The 17,256-nt window shown below is 48.0% G+C and overlaps 1 protein-coding gene and 2 non-coding genes across 4 annotated transcripts in view; all 3 read left to right on the top strand.

Moving 5' to 3' along the window:
- The window catches only part of LOC138981091 (kinesin-like protein KIF11), a 44,813-nt gene that overhangs the window by 20,689 nt on the left and 6,868 nt on the right, over nucleotides 1-17,256 (top strand). For both annotated transcript variants that reach the window (XR_011460552.1, XM_070353924.1), the window contains exons 18-23: nucleotides 317-394; nucleotides 1,550-1,611; nucleotides 2,568-2,667; nucleotides 10,281-10,364; nucleotides 14,643-14,738; nucleotides 15,084-15,306. Coding sequence is in view for 1 of the 2 variants with exons in the window: in XM_070353924.1 (XP_070210025.1) it covers nucleotides 317-394; nucleotides 1,550-1,611; nucleotides 2,568-2,667; nucleotides 10,281-10,364; nucleotides 14,643-14,738; nucleotides 15,084-15,306 (643 nt within the window). In the remaining variant the exon portion in view is untranslated. The remainder of the gene's footprint in view (nucleotides 1-316; nucleotides 395-1,549; nucleotides 1,612-2,567; nucleotides 2,668-10,280; nucleotides 10,365-14,642; nucleotides 14,739-15,083; nucleotides 15,307-17,256) is intronic.
- Nucleotides 673-750, top strand: Trnat-cgu (transfer RNA threonine (anticodon CGU)). Its single transcript has one exon. It is a non-coding gene; the product is annotated as a tRNA-Thr (tRNA).
- LOC138983388 (5S ribosomal RNA) lies at nucleotides 3,772-3,890 on the top strand. Its single transcript, XR_011461125.1, has one exon. It is a non-coding gene; the product is annotated as a 5S ribosomal RNA (ribosomal RNA).

Below are 17,256 nucleotides of genomic sequence, written 5' to 3'. Positions count from 1 at the left end.
GTGATATTTTAGCTTATGTAAGCCTGTCCTTAACTGGGCGAAGTATACTTCGCGAAGCTGGCCCCACGGAGCTTTAGCACTGAGTTTTGGGTAAAAAGACTTTACGAAGTCGACTTCAGGCTAAATTAAGGACCGCCTTTATGCACAGAGGAATAGCAGGTGCCCTTAAATAATCGAGAGGTGTCAGGTCCTGCTGTTTTCCTCAAGATTTTGAATTATGATTGTTTTGGTGTTGTTGGTGGGTGTTTTGGGGGGTATTTGTTTGTTGTTTTGTTTTTAAACTTATATAGTTTTACCTTCTTTCTAATCATCTCAGAACATTGAGAGCAAGCTCCAGGAACTGACTGCCTTGATCTCCAAAATGTCTCAGAACGAAAGCAGCTTCACCACCAAGGTCAGTAGCTTCTTTCTCTGCTTTTATTGGACATCCATCACCTTACAGGGCATGTTTCTCTATTTTGATCATACTTTTGATAAGCATTATTATTTTGGGGTGCAGTATCAATTAAAATCCTCAGTCACACTCTCCAGTTTTGCTGACATGTGATGCCTTGAGAGAAAACTAAAACCATACATTGAATGAATGAATAAAAAAAAAATTAACATTTTTTTAAAAAAACCCAAGAAAGGTATGTTTCATTATTAGAATGTTGACAGCCTATTTCTTTTTGGGACCGCAACACGGTGGCCTAGTGGTAAGGCGTCCGCCCCGTGAGCGGGAGGTCGTGGGTTCGAACCCCGGCCGGGTCATACCTAAGACTTTAAAATTGGCAATCTAGTGGCTGCTCCGCCTGGCGTCTGGCATTATGGGGTTAGTGCTAGGACTGGTTGGTCCGGTGTCAGAATAATGTGACTGGGTGAGACATGAAGCCTGTGCTGCGACTTCTGTCTTGTGTGTGGCGCACGTTAAATGTCAAAGCAGCACCGCCCTGATATGGCTCTTCGTGGTCGGCTGGGCGTTAAGCAAACAAACAAACAAACAAAACAAAAATTTGTTTTTGGATTTCAGATATTGAATGTGTTTCTTTTTTTGTAAAGTAAAACCTGACCTTCGAATGAACAATGAGCACTTTTTCTGGAGTTGTGATCCTTCAATCTCAGCAAGATGGATTTAGCATTAATCAATCAATATGAGGCTTATATCGCGCTTATTCCGTGTGTACAGTTCTAAGCGCAGGGATTTATTTTTTTTAATTATTTTTTTATGCGATTTGCTGGAGCTTGTTTCTGACAGAAAACACCAATGATACAAACACCTGTTCTGTCTACAGACTGAAATTTGTATTCACAGTTTTCAGCTTGAGGAGGCTCTGCAGCTTGATCTGTGTCTGAATGCCACCGGCAACTCCTACCATCCCCCAACCCCAACCGTCTCAAGTACTTTCAATTTTCAGACTTTCTTCCAGATCCACCCATAGAACAGCAAGTTTTAAAGAGAAATTTCATGTGAATGATACATGTACCTGTGTCCTTTATCTTTCGTGCCCCTGGAAGATTATTATCTCCCTTTGCTTAGCGGAAGCATTTAGTATCTGTTTTTGTTTTTCAGGTCGCATCTCACCTGGAAAATTCACAATGCTCAGAGAACCTACTCCGCTCCCAGGCACAAGAGTGAGTATATATTTTTATTTCAAACTGATGATTTGACAAGTATGTACTAAACATACACAGACTTCCTATTGTTTTGTATACACAGCCAAAGTAAGACTGTTTCAAAATGTTGAGTTACTGTACTAGCTTTTGGTCTGGAGTACAGAAATGTATAAATGATTTAATGTTCATGATTGCCTGCCAGTGACTCGAGCAAAGACCATGAATGTTCGTTGATTTTCTCTCCCAGCAGACTGGGTGCTGAATTGTGCAGAACTGTCTGTTGAAAGATAGTGTTGAACAGGTTTTACAAGCCTCTCCCAGCAGACTGGGTGCTGAATTGTGCAGAACTGTCTGCTGAAAGATAGTGTTGAACACGTTTTACAAGCCTCTCCCAGCAGACTGGGTGCTGAATTGTGCAGAACTGTCTGCTGAAAGATAGTGTTGAACACGTTTTACAAGCCTCTCCCAGCAGACTGGGTGCTGAATTGTGCAGAACTGTCTGCTGAAAGATAGTGTTGAACACGTTTTACAAGCCTCTCCCAGCAGACTGGGTGCTGAATTGTGCAGAACTGTCTGCTGAAAGATAGTGTTCAACACGTTTTACAAGCCTCTCCCAGCAGACTGGGTGCTGAATTGTGCAGAACTGTCTGCTGAAAGATAGTGTTGAACACGTTTTACAAGCCTCTCCCAGCAGACTGGGTGCTGAATTGTGCAGAACTGTCTGCTGAAAGATAGTGTTCAACACGTTTTACAAGCCTCTCCCAGCAGACTGGGTGCTGAATTGTGCAGAACTGTCTGCTGAAAGATAGTGTTGAACACGTTTTACAAGCCTCTCCCAGCAGACTGGGTGCTGAATTGTGCAGAACTGTCTGTTGAAAGATAGTGTTGAACAGGTTTTACAAGCCTTGCAAAGATGTTTGACCTTGAAGCACAATAAAATCATTTAATTGCCTGTCTTTATGTCCATGGAACAGTCGCATGGACAACCTGAACAGCTTCTTGGAGGAATCGGCAAAGGCTCGCCAGGATATGCTCGCTGCTCAGTGTACAGCACAGACATCTCGCTTGGAACAGGTAAGCTTTTTACACCCTGCTCTTTCATTTTTGAATGATTACATTTCATTGTACAGCGGAACCTATGTTCTAAGTCCCTCCATTATAACACTCCCTCAACAGTCAGGCCTTATTGTCAATATAACACTTACCTCGACAGTACTATTCTTGCACATTATCTATTATAGGCCGAAAAAATTGGACAAAACGCTGAGTGGGTACAATTATCTCCCATAACCATGCGCCACCGTGGATCCCAAGCACTGTCCGAGTGCTTCCCCCTTACAGGATGTAGGTGGCGCGTCCTCTTTCTTTTTTCGCGCGTGTCAGACCGGCTGTGTTTCTGCTACGCTCCCGGATTATTTTGGACTAAGAGGCTTCTTTTCTGTGTGGACTATCACCTGTTGGATTATTGTGTGTTATTCCACTTCTGGCTTGAGGCTACGTTGTGTTTCCTTCAACTTGTGCCTCCGTTTTTGTGTGGCGGACTCGGCGTGCCTCCCGTCCTACTTCGTGGTGACCGGTCGTCTGCTTCTCGTTTCGCCGCATTCACTTGAGTATTGACCTAAATTTTCTTTGAATTTTGTTAATTCTCGGTCTTTAAGGGTACGTACAGGGCGAGGTAGGATGTCTCGTCCTGTTTTGGGCTCTGGTTCTACGGAACCAGAGTCTGCCGGGGGCAACCCTTCTCCGGGCGCCCAGCGTTATGTTTTACGCACGGAGAAGGGGATCTTTCGGCGCTCCGACTCTCCCTCCCCAAACGCTTTGCGTTTGCGGCGAGGGAGGGCGGAGAAAGCCTGTTTGAGCAAGCTCAATGCGAGCTTGCTCAAACAGGCTGGGCTTGAGCCTGGGACTTCGGGCGGGGCTGCGCCGTCGAAGGTTCGGGGAAGGTCGAGGGGAAAGAAAAAGCTTCTTTCTCCTTCTCCTTCAGTGGAACAGGCTTCCCCCCCTTCGACGCCGTTGTCCGGCCCTCAGTCTCAGGCTTCAGCTCCTCCCGGTTTCAAGCCTGGGGGGAAGGTTTCCTTCTCCTCCCTGGCTCGAATCCGGGGGCAGGTCGATTCCCAACCCTCTTTGGGGGTTGGTGAATCCGATCTAGGGGCTACTGGAGAGACTCAGGTTTTGACAGCCAACGGCCATACCACGTTGAAAACACCGGTTCTCGTCCGACCACCGAAGTTAAGCAACGTCGGGCCCGGTTAGTACTTGGATGGGTGACCGCCTGGGAACACCGGGTGCAGTTGGCATTAAAATCTTCCTTTTCCGGTGCCTCTCCTGTGCCCTCCTCGGTTTCCACCGCTGTGGAAGCCAGGAGGGACACGGGTCCTCCTCTGAACTCCCTCGCTGGGTCGTCTGCTGCTGTTTCGACAGTAGTTTCGGCCTCCTGGGGGGGGAGATCGGAGGAGATGACGGGGTCTCTGAATTCCCTCCCCGCTGGGGTTGGGATGCGAATTGACCCCGTTCAGGGCGGTCCTGTGGGGGCAGGGGTTTCAGGCTTCGTGCCTACGACCACTGCTACTACGGTTCCCTCTGACGTCCGTGTGACTGGTGGCTGTCCCTCTTGTTAAGACGCTCCGGCCGACTAGTTACTGGACGTGGAGGTGTTCGACAGAACGTGGTACTTCTGTCGAATGGTCAGGGCGACGGGAACATTGTTTCTGTTGCTCAGACCGACACCTCCGACCGGACCGTCTTGACCCCACGCCATTCCTTAGCGTCTGGTGTTCGGGTGACGGATGGTCCGGACCAAGGGTCCGGAACGTTCCAGGCTTACGGGTCGGGATCGAACCGGACCCACGGGTCCCGACTGGACTTGACCTCCGGGTTTGGTCCGGACGGGACCCATGGTACGGGACCGTACCGGACCTTAGGGTCCGGTACGGGACAGTACCTCTGGCCCTTGCCGGACCCCCGGACCTACGGGTCCGGATGGTACGGTACGGGACCAGTGGTTCGGTCGGGACCGGACCACCCGACCACCTCTGTTGGTCTGGGTGGTCTGGCACCGAACCGGAACACACCGGACCACCGGACCTACGGGTCCGGATGGTACGGTACCGGACCAGTGGTCCGGTCGGGGCCGGACCACTCGACCACCTCTGTTGGTCCGGGTGGTCTGGCACCGAACCGGACCATGCCGGACCTACGGGTCCGGATGGTACGGTATGTCCACGTCCGACCGAGCCACCCGAACACTTCTGTGGGTACGGATGGTTCGGTACCGAACGGGACCTCCGGATGCTACGGGACCGGACCGAACCTACGGGTTCGGATGGTCCGGTACCGGACCAGTGGTCCGGTCCGAACCGGACCACCCGACCACCTCTGTTGGTCCGGATGGTCTGTCACCGAACCGGACCATACCGGACCACCGGACCTACGGGTCCGGATGGTACGGTAGGTCCACGTCCGGACCGAACCACCCGAACACTTCTGTGGGTACGGATGGTTCGGTGCCGTACGGGACCTCCGGATGGTACGGGACCGGACCACAGGACCGGAACATCGGACCACCCTATCGGATCGGTCCGGACCACCCGACCACCTCTGTTGGTCCGGATGGTCTGGCACCGAACCGGACCTACGGGTCCGGATGGTACGGTATGTCCACGTCCGGACCGAGCCACCCGAACACTTCTGTGGGTACGGGTGGTTCGGTGCCGAACGGGACCTCCGGATGGTCCGGGACCGGACCGGACCTACGGGTCTGGATGGTCCGGTGCTGGACCGGTGGTCCGGTCCGGACCGGACCACCCGACCACCTCTGTTGGTCCGGATGGTCTGGCACCGGACCACCGGACTTACGGGTCCGGATGGTGCGGTGTGTCCACGTCCGGACCGAACCACCCGAACACTTCTGTGGGTACGGATGGTTCGGTGCCGAACGGGACCTCCGGATGGTACGGGACCGGACCGGAACACCGGACCGGAACACCGGACCACCCTACCGGACCGGTCCGGACCACCCGACCACCTCTGTTGGTCCGGATGGTCTGGCACCGAACCGGACCTACGGGTCCGGATGGTACGGTACGTCCACGCCCGGACCGAGCCACCCGAACACTTCTGTGCGTACGGATGGTTCGGTGCTGAACAGGACCTCCGGATGGTACCGGACCTACGGGTCCGGACCTACGGGTCCGGACCTACGGGTCCGGACCTACGGGTCCGGACCTACGGGTCCGGATGGCCCGGTGCCGGACCACCCGACCACCTCTGTTGGTCTGGATGGTCTGGCACCGAACCGGACCACAGGTCCGGATGGTACGGTATGTCCACGTCCGGACCTAACCACCCGAACACTTCTGTGGGTACGATGGTTCGGTGCCGAACGGGACCTCCGGATGGTCCGGCACCGGACCGGACCACCCTACCGGACCGGATCGGCACCCCCGACCGGACCGGACCATTTCTTTTCTGATCAGACCCGATGGGTTCCTGTTCAGTCTATAAATGGCGGGGGTTCGTTGGCTGGGCTGACCCAACAGTCGCAGGGTTGTTGTTTTTCTCCCCCTTCGGCTGCTGGAGACGTTTCGTCTTTGGGGCAGGGGTCTTCGCGGCCTCTTGCTTCTGTGGGCGTTTCTTCACAGCCTGCTTCATCGCTTTCGGCTCTTCCCCCTCAAGCTCCCTACACTCCTGCTTTTGAGGAGTTGTCGGGAAGTGAAGAGGAGAGTGAGTCGGAGGACGATAGGGAGGAGGATCAGGGTCGCCCTGAGGTTAACACTGATCCTCTACCCTTGCCGGTTTCTGATGGAACTTCCGAAGCTATGCTTCGTACTTTCCAACAGTACATGACAGACATCACGCGGCGTCTTGACGTCACGGATGCCTCTCTTAAGCGTCTGTCGTCTAGTGTTGACACACAGGACCTGGACCCGGGGTCTGAGGACGAGAGGCAGGAGGCTCGTCCTCGCACAGCTAGAAGGACGTTTGAACAGTTTCAGGACGTCCTTCCCTGAGACGCCCTCTCGTCCTTTGAGTCCGCTTCGGCCCGGGCGCGGGAGGCTCACGCCGCGTCTGCCGGCGGCTCGTTTTATGAACGATCCGGCCGCCGGCAATTCGCGTTCCACCCTAGTCTTAGTGCCACGGTGGAAGCGGCAGCACATCGCCTGAGGAGTACAGATTCACGTGCTAACGCGACCTATGTTCCTCGGGAGGACGCGGGTTCAGTGCCATGCTTTCCTTCGGGAGGCGCACCTCCACTGTTTCCTCGTGTCCAATCTGTTTCGTCCCTCCCTTTTCCCTTTGACTCTCGAACTCTCCCTTTCCAGACTTCGAGTGTTTAGGGTGGGGCTGACGGTGATGTGTTCGTTGGGGAGGTGCCTTCGGTCAAGAAGGTGGAACTGAGCTCTGCTTCGTTCCACAATCTTGAGGCCACCGTTTCTTCCACAGTCGAGGCCCAATCACAGGCCTTGACATGGATGAGCACGCTGTCCACACTGTTGGACCCTCCCGATCGGGCAGAGTCCGATTCCACTCGGGTCCTTGACACGGTTCGAGTGGATCGGGCTTTGCATGCCGTGCGATCGTGCGTGACGTCTGCGGCAGAATTGGCCATTGGAACACGGGTCCACTTTATTGGCCCTGTTCCGTGATCATTTTCTGCCTACTTCTATAGTGCCTCCGGATATGAGGAAGAGTCTGAGGAACACGTTTCCTCAGCCTTCTTCCCTCTTTCATCCGGACACTGTTCGTTCTGTGGTGGAGTCCACACGCCAGAGGAACACTGATTCTCTGATGGTTGGCCTCGCTGCTTCGGCGACGGCGGCGGGGAGTAAGAGAAGTGCTACAGTTACCTCCAGCTCCCAGCCTCAGAAGAAGAAGAAGAAGCCAGTTTCACTGCCTCCTTCTTCCTCCTCTTAGGCGCCTGTTGCGTTCCCAAGCAAGACGAATGGTGCTCAGACAGGTAAGGGGAAGCAGCACCACCAGGGGGGGTGGTCGCAAGCCTGCGCCTGCCCGCCAGCAGAATTTTCAGTGAGTCCCGGCCCTACGTTGACGCCCCCTCAAGTTGCCCCTCTTTCGTCCGTCGGTTCCCTTTTTCGGGCCCGCGGCATGTGGGGCAGACTGGTCTCCAACCAGTTTTTCTTGAGGGTGGTGTGGTCGGGGTTTTCTCTACCGCTGTCGTCACAACCTCCATTGTCCGCTCTAACCTGGACGTTCCCCCCTCCTCGAGACCCTGCCAGATGGCAGGCTCTTCAGGACGAGGTGAACTCGTTGGTCGAGAAGAAGGCGGTCTACCCCCTTTCTCAGCCTTCTCCGGGGTTCTGCTCCCGCCTGTTCACCGTCCCCAAAAAGGACGGCCGGTTCAGGCCGGTGTTGGACCTCTCCACCTTGAACTTGTACCTTCACAGGTGCAAGTTCAAGATGGAAACCCCTTCGTCGGTCCGGTTGGCCATCCGGCCAAACGATTGGGCCATGTCTGGGACCTCCAGGATGCTTACTTCCACATCCTGGTGGCCCCGGGGTACCGACATCTGCTCCGGTTCGTTTGGGAGGGCACAGTGTTCGAGTTTCGGGCCCTCCCATTCGGCCTGTCCTTGGCCCCTCTGATTTTCAACGGGGACAACAACACCACATGCTTAGCTTACCTTCGCCACCAGGGGGGCACCAATTCTCGGTCCCTCTCCCTGTTGGCGGAGGAGATTCTGCTCTGGTGCCAGACCAATCAGGTCCGGATGTCAGTCCAGTTCGTTCCGGGGAAACTGAACGCCCTGGCCGACATTCTCAGTCGGAGCGATCAGGTTCTCTCCACAGAATGGACCATCGCTCACAACGTTCTACAGCGTCTGTGGGCAAGGTGGGACCGTCCTCTGATCGATCGGTTCGCAACTCGATTCAGCGCTCGGCTTCCCAGGTACGTCAGCCCCTTTCGAGACATGAATGCGTTCCACTTGGACGCATTCACTCTCTTGTGGAGGCTCCTCGATGCTTACGCCTATCCCCCGACATCTCTGATTCCGAGGGTGCTGGCAAAATATCTGCAGGAACGACCAAGACTGATTTTGGTCGCGCCTTACTGGCCAACAGCTCCGTGGTTTCCAGATCTTCGCGGTCTCACCCACGTAGACCCTCTACCTCTGGATCTGGACGGGGGAGGTCTGCTCCAGCCTCGATCATGCCTCCCTCATCCACGTCCAGAGAGTCTGTGCTTGACCGCATGGCTCTTGTGCGCTCCAAACTGCTTGCACTAGGATTGCACAAGAGTTCAGTAGAGTTTTCCTTGAACGCTAAGAGGCGATCAACTAATCAGCTCTACGACTTACGCTGGAGAGCTTGGGCCACCTTCGCCTTGTCCAAGGGGATAAAGCCGCTTTATCCCTCAACACAGGACTTGGCCAACTTCCTGGTGGAAGTGTATCAAAAGAAGAGTCTTTCTTCTAAGACTCTTCTTGGATACAGATCTGCCATCGCTTCCACGATTGCGGCCGCTACTGGTCGCAGATCTGAACACTTGATCAGGTCCTCCCTCATCGCTAATGTCCTTTCGGGTATTAGCAATGCAGCGGTGTCTAAACCTCGGGTTTCATTTCCCAAGGGGGATGTCTTTCTGGTCCTCAAACTCCTGCGTAGCAATGAGTTTGAACCCCTGGCAGGCATCAGTATCAAGTTGCTGATTTTTAAGACTAATTGTTCCCCATCGCTTTAGCCACTTGCCGTAGACTCAGTGGTATTCAAGCTTTGAGTGGCCTGGACTTTGACATTGAGTTCACCACACAGCAGTGGTTGCCAGCATGGTCACGTCAGTCTAAGATATGTTTCTTGGGTATATTTTCTTTTACGGTAGTACTGTTCGAAAATTGCCTGGGTATCTTAATCCTTGGATTTAAGTGATTTTGATTAAGGAGTTTAATACTCTACATATCACCCTCACACCACTCTGGTATTCTGTGCAAGAATAGTACTGTCGAGGTAAGTGTTATATTGACTGTAAGGCTTCTTTTTAAGCCTACTGTCTATATGATACTTACCGAGACAGTACTATTAGAGTTTCCCTCCCGCCTCCCCTCTTGATATGTTATGGGCTTTTTGAGGGTCTGCAGCTCATAAAGAAAGAGGACGCGCCACCTACATCCTGTAAGGGGGAAGCACTCGGACAGTGCTTGGGATCCACGGTGGCGCATGGTTATGGGAGATAATTGTACCCACTCAGCGTTTTGTCCAATTTTTTCGGCCTATAATAGATAATGTGCAAGAATAGTACTGTCTCGGTAAGTATCATATAGACAGTAGGCTTAAAAAGAAGCCTTACATTCTCTGACATTTGTTTTGTAGAGTCACTAAGTCCCTCCATTATAACACTCCCTCAACAGTCAGGCCTTATTTTCTCTGACATTTGTTTTGTAGAGTCACTAAATGTACCTCCATTTTCATTTTAAGACTTGCTCTTTTATGACCTATATTTGTACGATTTTATATGGTTTTAAAACAGCTACCACATTGCGCACGAGATTTCTCCACCGATTTCAAAGCTCCACCACATTATTGCATCATTGTGTCTTTATGTTTGAATTGCAGTTTACATATATAGTCGCATATATAGTCAACTTGGCTCCTGCGACGTACCATACCAGAACCAGCATGTTAGATACTAAGAAATGTGCACACTGACAGTCACAATTCATTTTTAAATGTTTCAGTGTGGGTCGACAGTGGAGGACTGCCGTGTAGCCAACACTCAGGTGCAGAACGAGCTGCATTCAGCCCTTGAGACTTCGCAGCAGGTAATTTCTACAGAAAGAGGCTTACACAATGATTGGGGGAGGGGGGGGGGGGGTTGGAACCAAAAAGTATCACCCTCACTGGATTAGCTGCCCCTTGCTAAGTCTCACTCGGCCACTGGTGTTCTCTGCGAAATGTTTATGGTGTAGCTCCTGGTCTCGCCTTTGCTAAAAACAACCCTTACAGGAACAAGTCAAATACAAATTTGAATCAACTTTTGTAGCTGGAGACCATGCACACAAAAAGTCAGACAAACAAATTTCGAATCAATTTAATTTTAGCTGGAGACCACACAAAAAACAAGTCGCGTCTGCACCATGCTTTAAAGTTGTTGGCACCCCTTACTAAAAGGGCGTGGTTTGACTTGTGACAAGAGCGTTTTGGTTTTAGACGCTATCCCAGTGATGGCGCTAGTTTTTTCTCAAACCAGTACGCAAACTTGTATAATGCAAACAGTCCAGAAAAAAACCGGTAGGCTGGTCATTGGAACCAGTAAGAGTCCAGAGTACTGTTGACTCACATGCGAAGCAAAAGTGAGTCTATGTACTCACCCGAGTCGTCCGGACGTCCGTCCGTCCGTCCGTCCGGCCGTCCGTCCGGAAAACTTTAACGTTGGATATTTCTTGGACACTATTCAGTCTATCAGTACCAAATTTGGCAAGATGGTGTATGATGACAAGGCCCCAAAAAACATACATAGCATCTTGACCTTGCTTCAAGGTCAAGGTCGCAGGGGCCATAAATGTTGCCTAAAAAACAGCTATTTTTCACATTTTTCACATTTTCTCTGAAGTTTTTGAGATTCAATACCTCACCTATATATGATATATAGGGCAAAGTAAGCCCCATCGTTTGATACCAGTTTGGTTTACCTTGCTTCAAGGTCAAGGTCACAGGAGCTCTTCAAAGTTGGATTGTATACATATTTTGAAGTGACCTTGACCCTGAACTATGGAAGATAACTGTTTCAAACTTAAAAATTATGTGGGGCACATGTTATGCTTTCATCATGAGACACATTTGGTCACATATGATCAAGGTCAAGGTCACTTTGACCCTTATGAAATGTGACCAAAATAAGGTAGTGAACCACTAAAAGTGACCATATCTCATGGTAGAAAGAGCCAATAAGCACCATTGTACTTCCTATGTCTTGAATTAACAGCTTTGTGTTGCATGACCTTGGATGACCTTGACCTTGGGTCAAGGTCACATGTATTTTGGTAGGAAAAATGTGTAAAGCATGTGAGTCGTATGGGCTTTGCCCTTCTTGTTTTTGTTTTTGTTTTACCGGCGCGAAAAAACCCGGTAGTTCTAAAAATCAACTGGTAGGTCATACCAGCAGCCAATTTTGTTCCGGTATTTTCTAGTTTCAACCGGTAATTGCAGGTTAACACCAATACTGTATGCCATAGTGTTGTCTTTCTGTTGATATATGTGAACAGCTCAGATCATGGGTAATTTTAACACCTTCACATTTAAATGCTTATTTTATAGCCATCCATTGAATTGAGAAGAAAACAAAGCATACTAAACTGCTAAGCATGAATCAAACAATAAGAAAATAAAAAGAACCAACAGCATCGTTTTGTATGTGTGGGTAGTAAACACGTTTTATTTACAAAACACGGCGGAAAATGGCGACAAATTTGTTGCACAGCGACAGGTCACTTTCTTCAACCAAGGCCAGTACTTTCATACATGACAAAGGAAAGCAAATATGGCCTGAATAATAAAGTTATAGTGTTCCTTTGCGTGTCTGAGTGATAAACTGTTTTAACCAACTATCTTCTGAAACGTAATTGCACTCAGCAGATTTGTCTTCCGCTCATAACTTTCGTGTCACACGGTCTTTGCGACAAACAGATAGATCGCATTCTCGCAGAAAATCATTGACAACACAGACCAGTCATTTTTAGCATTGCATTTGAGAAGGGCTACTATTATAGTGTGTTTTAAGAAAGAAAAACATTACAGTATCGGCAGAACACGACCAAATGAGTTTTCGTGTCACAGCGTTATGGGCGTGAGATTGTGTTCTCACACTGTAGCAAAATCATTGACAACACAGACAAGTCAGTTTTAGCATAGACATTGGGAAAGGCTACTATTATAGTGTGTTTTAGGAAAGAAAAACATTATAGTATCAGCAGAACACGACCAAATCATGACAAATGAGTTTGCGTTTTGGGCGTTATGGGCGTTTTTTCACACTGCAGATCATATCTCAAAAACTACGGAGTGGATCTTTATGAAATTTGATATGGATATTTTTGACTGGATTTTCTCATAGAAGGTTTTTCCGTTTATTGATAGGACAGTTTGATGACGTCATATTTTACCGTTTGCCAAAAGGTCGAGGCAGCACTTTCACAGTTACAGTTTTTCATCAATTTGATCGAATTTCTTATCACACAATCTCAGATCTAGGCCGGATTATAGGATTGCATTTCAGTTTGGTCACTTAAAGTTTTGTTATTGAAATGTTTGTTCGAAATATGTCATTTTTTCACATTTTTAAAAACTAATATTTGAAACAAAAAATTTATATTGGTGTATTCCCTATTGCGTCCTGTATCTAAAACTATATAGTTTTGTTGTTTTGTATTGATAATTATGCTTAAAAATGAAGAAAACCGATAAATAACCACTATCTTTATTTATGAAAAAAGACACTTAAAAACAACTTCTATCTATTCCTTACCATTTTCTGATTCCAAATATATATAGTTTCATGGTGTTTGACGTTGAAAATAGGCTAAAACTTAACAAACTCGGATCGTTGAATGGAAATTATACTTCCAAGCTCCGTGCAGCTGACAACATGATAAAAACACATCATTTCAAGTGTGGAACACGCTCATGACGTCATACTGAAAGGTGATGAATTAGGCTTCACCTTGCGATGTTTCATTTCAAACATGGTAACATTTTTAAAGGGGTTTCTTTCTCAGATTTCTGTTTGCCCTCTGTCTGTCTCTCTATGTCTCCGTCTGTTTGACTGATTCAATTAAATGTGTAATTACTTAGTTTTGCAAAAGTCAAACTAAGTAGGATATACCTAATTGATTCAGGTCTCTAAATTCTTATTGTAAAATTGTGAGTTTTATTCAAAACAAATTTAATTGGTGTTTTAAACTCAATAATGGGGCATGCTGTGATGAGTAGAAGAATGTGTGCTTACGAGCAGAAAAAGCCCATCAAAGTCAAGAATCGTGTTTTTCTTTTTCTATTTTCACCTTGTAGCTTCATACAGACACTAAGCAACAGTGTAGTTCCACTTCCAGTGCAATATCTTGTACTTTAATTTTGACCATCTGTGTAACACTTTATTGACCCATGATCTGAGCTGTTCACATATGTAAAGCTGGTGCATGTTTAGGTGTTGCCCACTTTCAAATTGACTGTCCAGGTTTACCTTTCACAGTCACACATGTATCTGTACTTCCCAGATTTGTGGTACATTGTAACTTACGGGTAGAAAAATGTCTCACTTTCCGAGACTTGTAGCCACCAGTTGTGACACCAAATAAGGTTCTTGTAAAATGTCTCACTTTCCGAGACTTGTAGCCACCAGTTGTGACACCAAATAAGGTTCTTGTAAAATGTCTCACTTTCCGAGACTTGTAGCCACCAGTTGTGACACCAAATAAGGTTCTTGTAAAATGTCTCACTTTCCGAGACTTGTAGCCACCAGTTGTGACACCAAATAAGGTTCTTGTAAAATGTCTCACTTTCCGAGACTTGTAGCCACCAGTTGTGACACCAAATAAGGTTCTTGTAAAATGTCTCACTTTCCGAGACTTGTAGCCACCAGTTGTGACACCAAATAAGGTTCTTGTAAAATGTCTCACTTTCCGAGACTTGTAGCCACCAGTTGTGACACCAAATAAGGTTCTTGTAAAATGTCTCACTTTCCGAGACTTGTAGCCACCAGTTGTGACACCAAATAAGGTTCTTGTAAAATCAGCAGGAGGTTAGGAGCCCTTTTTGTTGATTACTTGGCGGCTGGTAAATGATATCAAAGTGATCAGTCTTATTTTTTGGATTCCAATTCCAATTGTATTACTGGATTTGTAAGCAACCCCTAATTATTCCCCGTTGTTTTAAGCTATACTGTAGTGAAAATCTTTTCTTTTATTTATTGCTTTGCTTTTTTCTTTCATGTCTATTTGCTTGTCTTGTGTTGCAGGTGTGGGGCCAGCATGTCAGCAGCATCTCACAACAAGTGGACAGCCACTGCAAATCTTTCATGTCTATTTGCTTGTCTTGTGTTGCAGGTGTGGGGCCAGCATGTCAGCAGCATCTCACAACAAGTGGACAGCCACTGCAAATCTTTGCAGACTCAGCAGGACAGCCTCCAGAGTGCCACTCAGGTAAAACAAATGTCTTTTTTCGTGTTCATTTTCATTACTTTATTACCTTATTAAAGCAGGTCTTGTCCTCCCAGTGGAAAGCTAGCAGCAACAAGAGTGACGCTACCCAGGTGGGCGAGTGTTAAGATGTAATCAGCTACCTGCACTGATGGCAGAATGATCAAGATCTTTGAGTTTTACAGGCCACGGGAGAGGTACAGAGATACCGTCTCTGGGTCTGCACATAAAGTTGACCCGTGTCCATCCCAGCCTAGATTCCAACTCACAACCCAAGGATCACAAGTCCAGTGCTCGCGCAACTCACTTCATGCAGCCATGCTCACATACATGATGTCTGTATTCCAGAAATTGTCATCAGAGAGCGCTGAATCCCTAGCAGGCCTGAAAGCCAGTGTGGCGGAGAGCCACTCACAGACCCAGGCAGAAAACCAACATCAGCGCCAGCTTACAGAAGACAGTCTGAAACAAACGACGGCGTTTTCACAGTCCCTCACAGCCGGTGTGGACGATCGAGGCGATGAATTGGACATCTTCCTCAAACAGGAGCTGAAGGAGGATGTGCCCACAGGTAAAGATGGGTGGAAATTTGTCATAAGTTTGGGTGTCGTTTGTTTTTTACAGGGCACTCGCATGAAACATCTATGTGGAGTAGTTTGCTACCGCTGAGGGCAGATTTGATTTAAGGGATCATGCTCATTGCAAAATTTTGCATTTTTCACATCCATACACATTTTAGCCATATAGCTGTGCAAAATAGGTTTTGTTTTGCATCAACCTACAAATTACTCAAGTCAGCAAGACCCCTGCATACTTTCTATGTGTGGGGGTTCCTGTGTGCATGCTTTCTGCCCTGAATTTGCTGCTCATGGGGGGGAAAAGGGACAGCTTGAATTTAAATGATAATCATACAAAATAGGACAGAAGAAACTCATTTAAACCCAGTCTCTCTTGTTGCTGTAGATGTTGTGATCATCAAACAAACTGTCAGTCATGACTGAGTTAGCCTTTTTCTGATGAGATTTATAAGACATGCTCATTAGATGCTGCAAGTGAAGTAGAATGCACTATTCTAACAGGGATGTCGTTAGGCGTTGGACATCGGACATAGACCGATTAAAAGGCTCAAATGTCCGATTCACATAGCCGCATGGCGGTCAGATGTCCTATCGTTTTCAACTGAGTGCAGATCTTGCGTTTTCCTAACTGTTTGGGGGTATGAGTCGTTTGCGTACATAGAGGTTACACCACGAGTGTTTTTTTATATATGGCTTGTATTTCAGTCAAGACCCAGCGGATGAATATCAAAGTGTGACGAAAACATCAAGCGTTAGTTGTCTGTTCAGATGAGGCACTTCTGCACATACCTTATTCCAAAGGCACGTCTGTCTATGTCAAGTCGGTGCATAATGGTGGCTTGGTTGTCCCCGTCAGTTGAAAGCCTCTTACACGGATTTGACTGAATACCTAGTGGTTACACACGCATCTTCTGAGATCTTGGACACCTTCATCGTCTATAGGGCCTACTGCACCGCAGAAGAGCTAGAAATACTCACAAAATGCATTAAACAGCTTGTCCAGAGAACACTCATAGTCGATGATGTACCGATAAGGGCGTGTGTACCGGGCACGCTGTAACTTCACATGAGCATAGTCTGAACATAGCAGTGCTGGTCGGACGGACTGGGTTTTTAACGATTGCTAGTTTGACTTTCGTTTTAGTTGAGAGCACGAGCACACACACTCAAACACATACGCAGATGCACATACGGCTTGTCATGTTGATCACAAGAAAGAAATAGAACAGCGAATAGAAGGAAACATATTAGATTACGTCCCCTTAATATGACGCGATGGACAACAGACGTCATGAAATCTATGACGCTACGATGATAGTCTCGGCAAGTCGAGACTAAAACTCAGCTATAACACTGAACGACTCTCGTGCAAGTTCTCAAAAGCGTGGGTACCCCTTGCACATCCGGTCTATAGGTACATGTGCATTTTGGAATGTCAAGGACGACAGAAAGTAGAGCCAGCTATGATGTATTTCGTGCACCCTTATTTATCCTCTATTTTATGTGTTATAAGAGTGCAATAGTTACATCATAGATGTAACAAGAGAACAATGGAAATACAAGAAATATACCTAAAGTACATTTACAGAGACAAAGAAGGGAGGTCATGGGATATACCCGTCTACAGCACACTAAAGTTCGGAGTACGGGAGACAACTCCAACTGACCAAGGCTCGCGTCTGGTTTAATTTGCTTTCGGTTAGAGATGAAGCGCACGGCACTGAATTATGCCGACGAAAAAAACTAAAGCCTGCCAAAGAACAGCAAAAGCTGAACACGTTTGGCGTGTCAGCGGCATCGTGTGCTACATTAGGGCCAAGAACATGGGAAAACACGGCTAGCATCATTCTGGAAAATGCTAGTGCCATGGAATGTTAATGTCGCCGATGAAACCTCCAGAATCACGGAAAGTAAAGTTTCGTCACTGTAGATGGTGTCGGTAC

This window comes from Littorina saxatilis, linkage group LG12 (genome assembly GCF_037325665.1).
Source record: "Littorina saxatilis isolate snail1 linkage group LG12, US_GU_Lsax_2.0, whole genome shotgun sequence".
NCBI lineage: Eukaryota > Metazoa > Mollusca > Gastropoda > Littorinimorpha > Littorinidae > Littorina > Littorina saxatilis.
The sequence above is the reverse complement of the archived record's forward strand: the minus strand, read 5'-3'. Positions and strand labels throughout refer to the sequence as shown.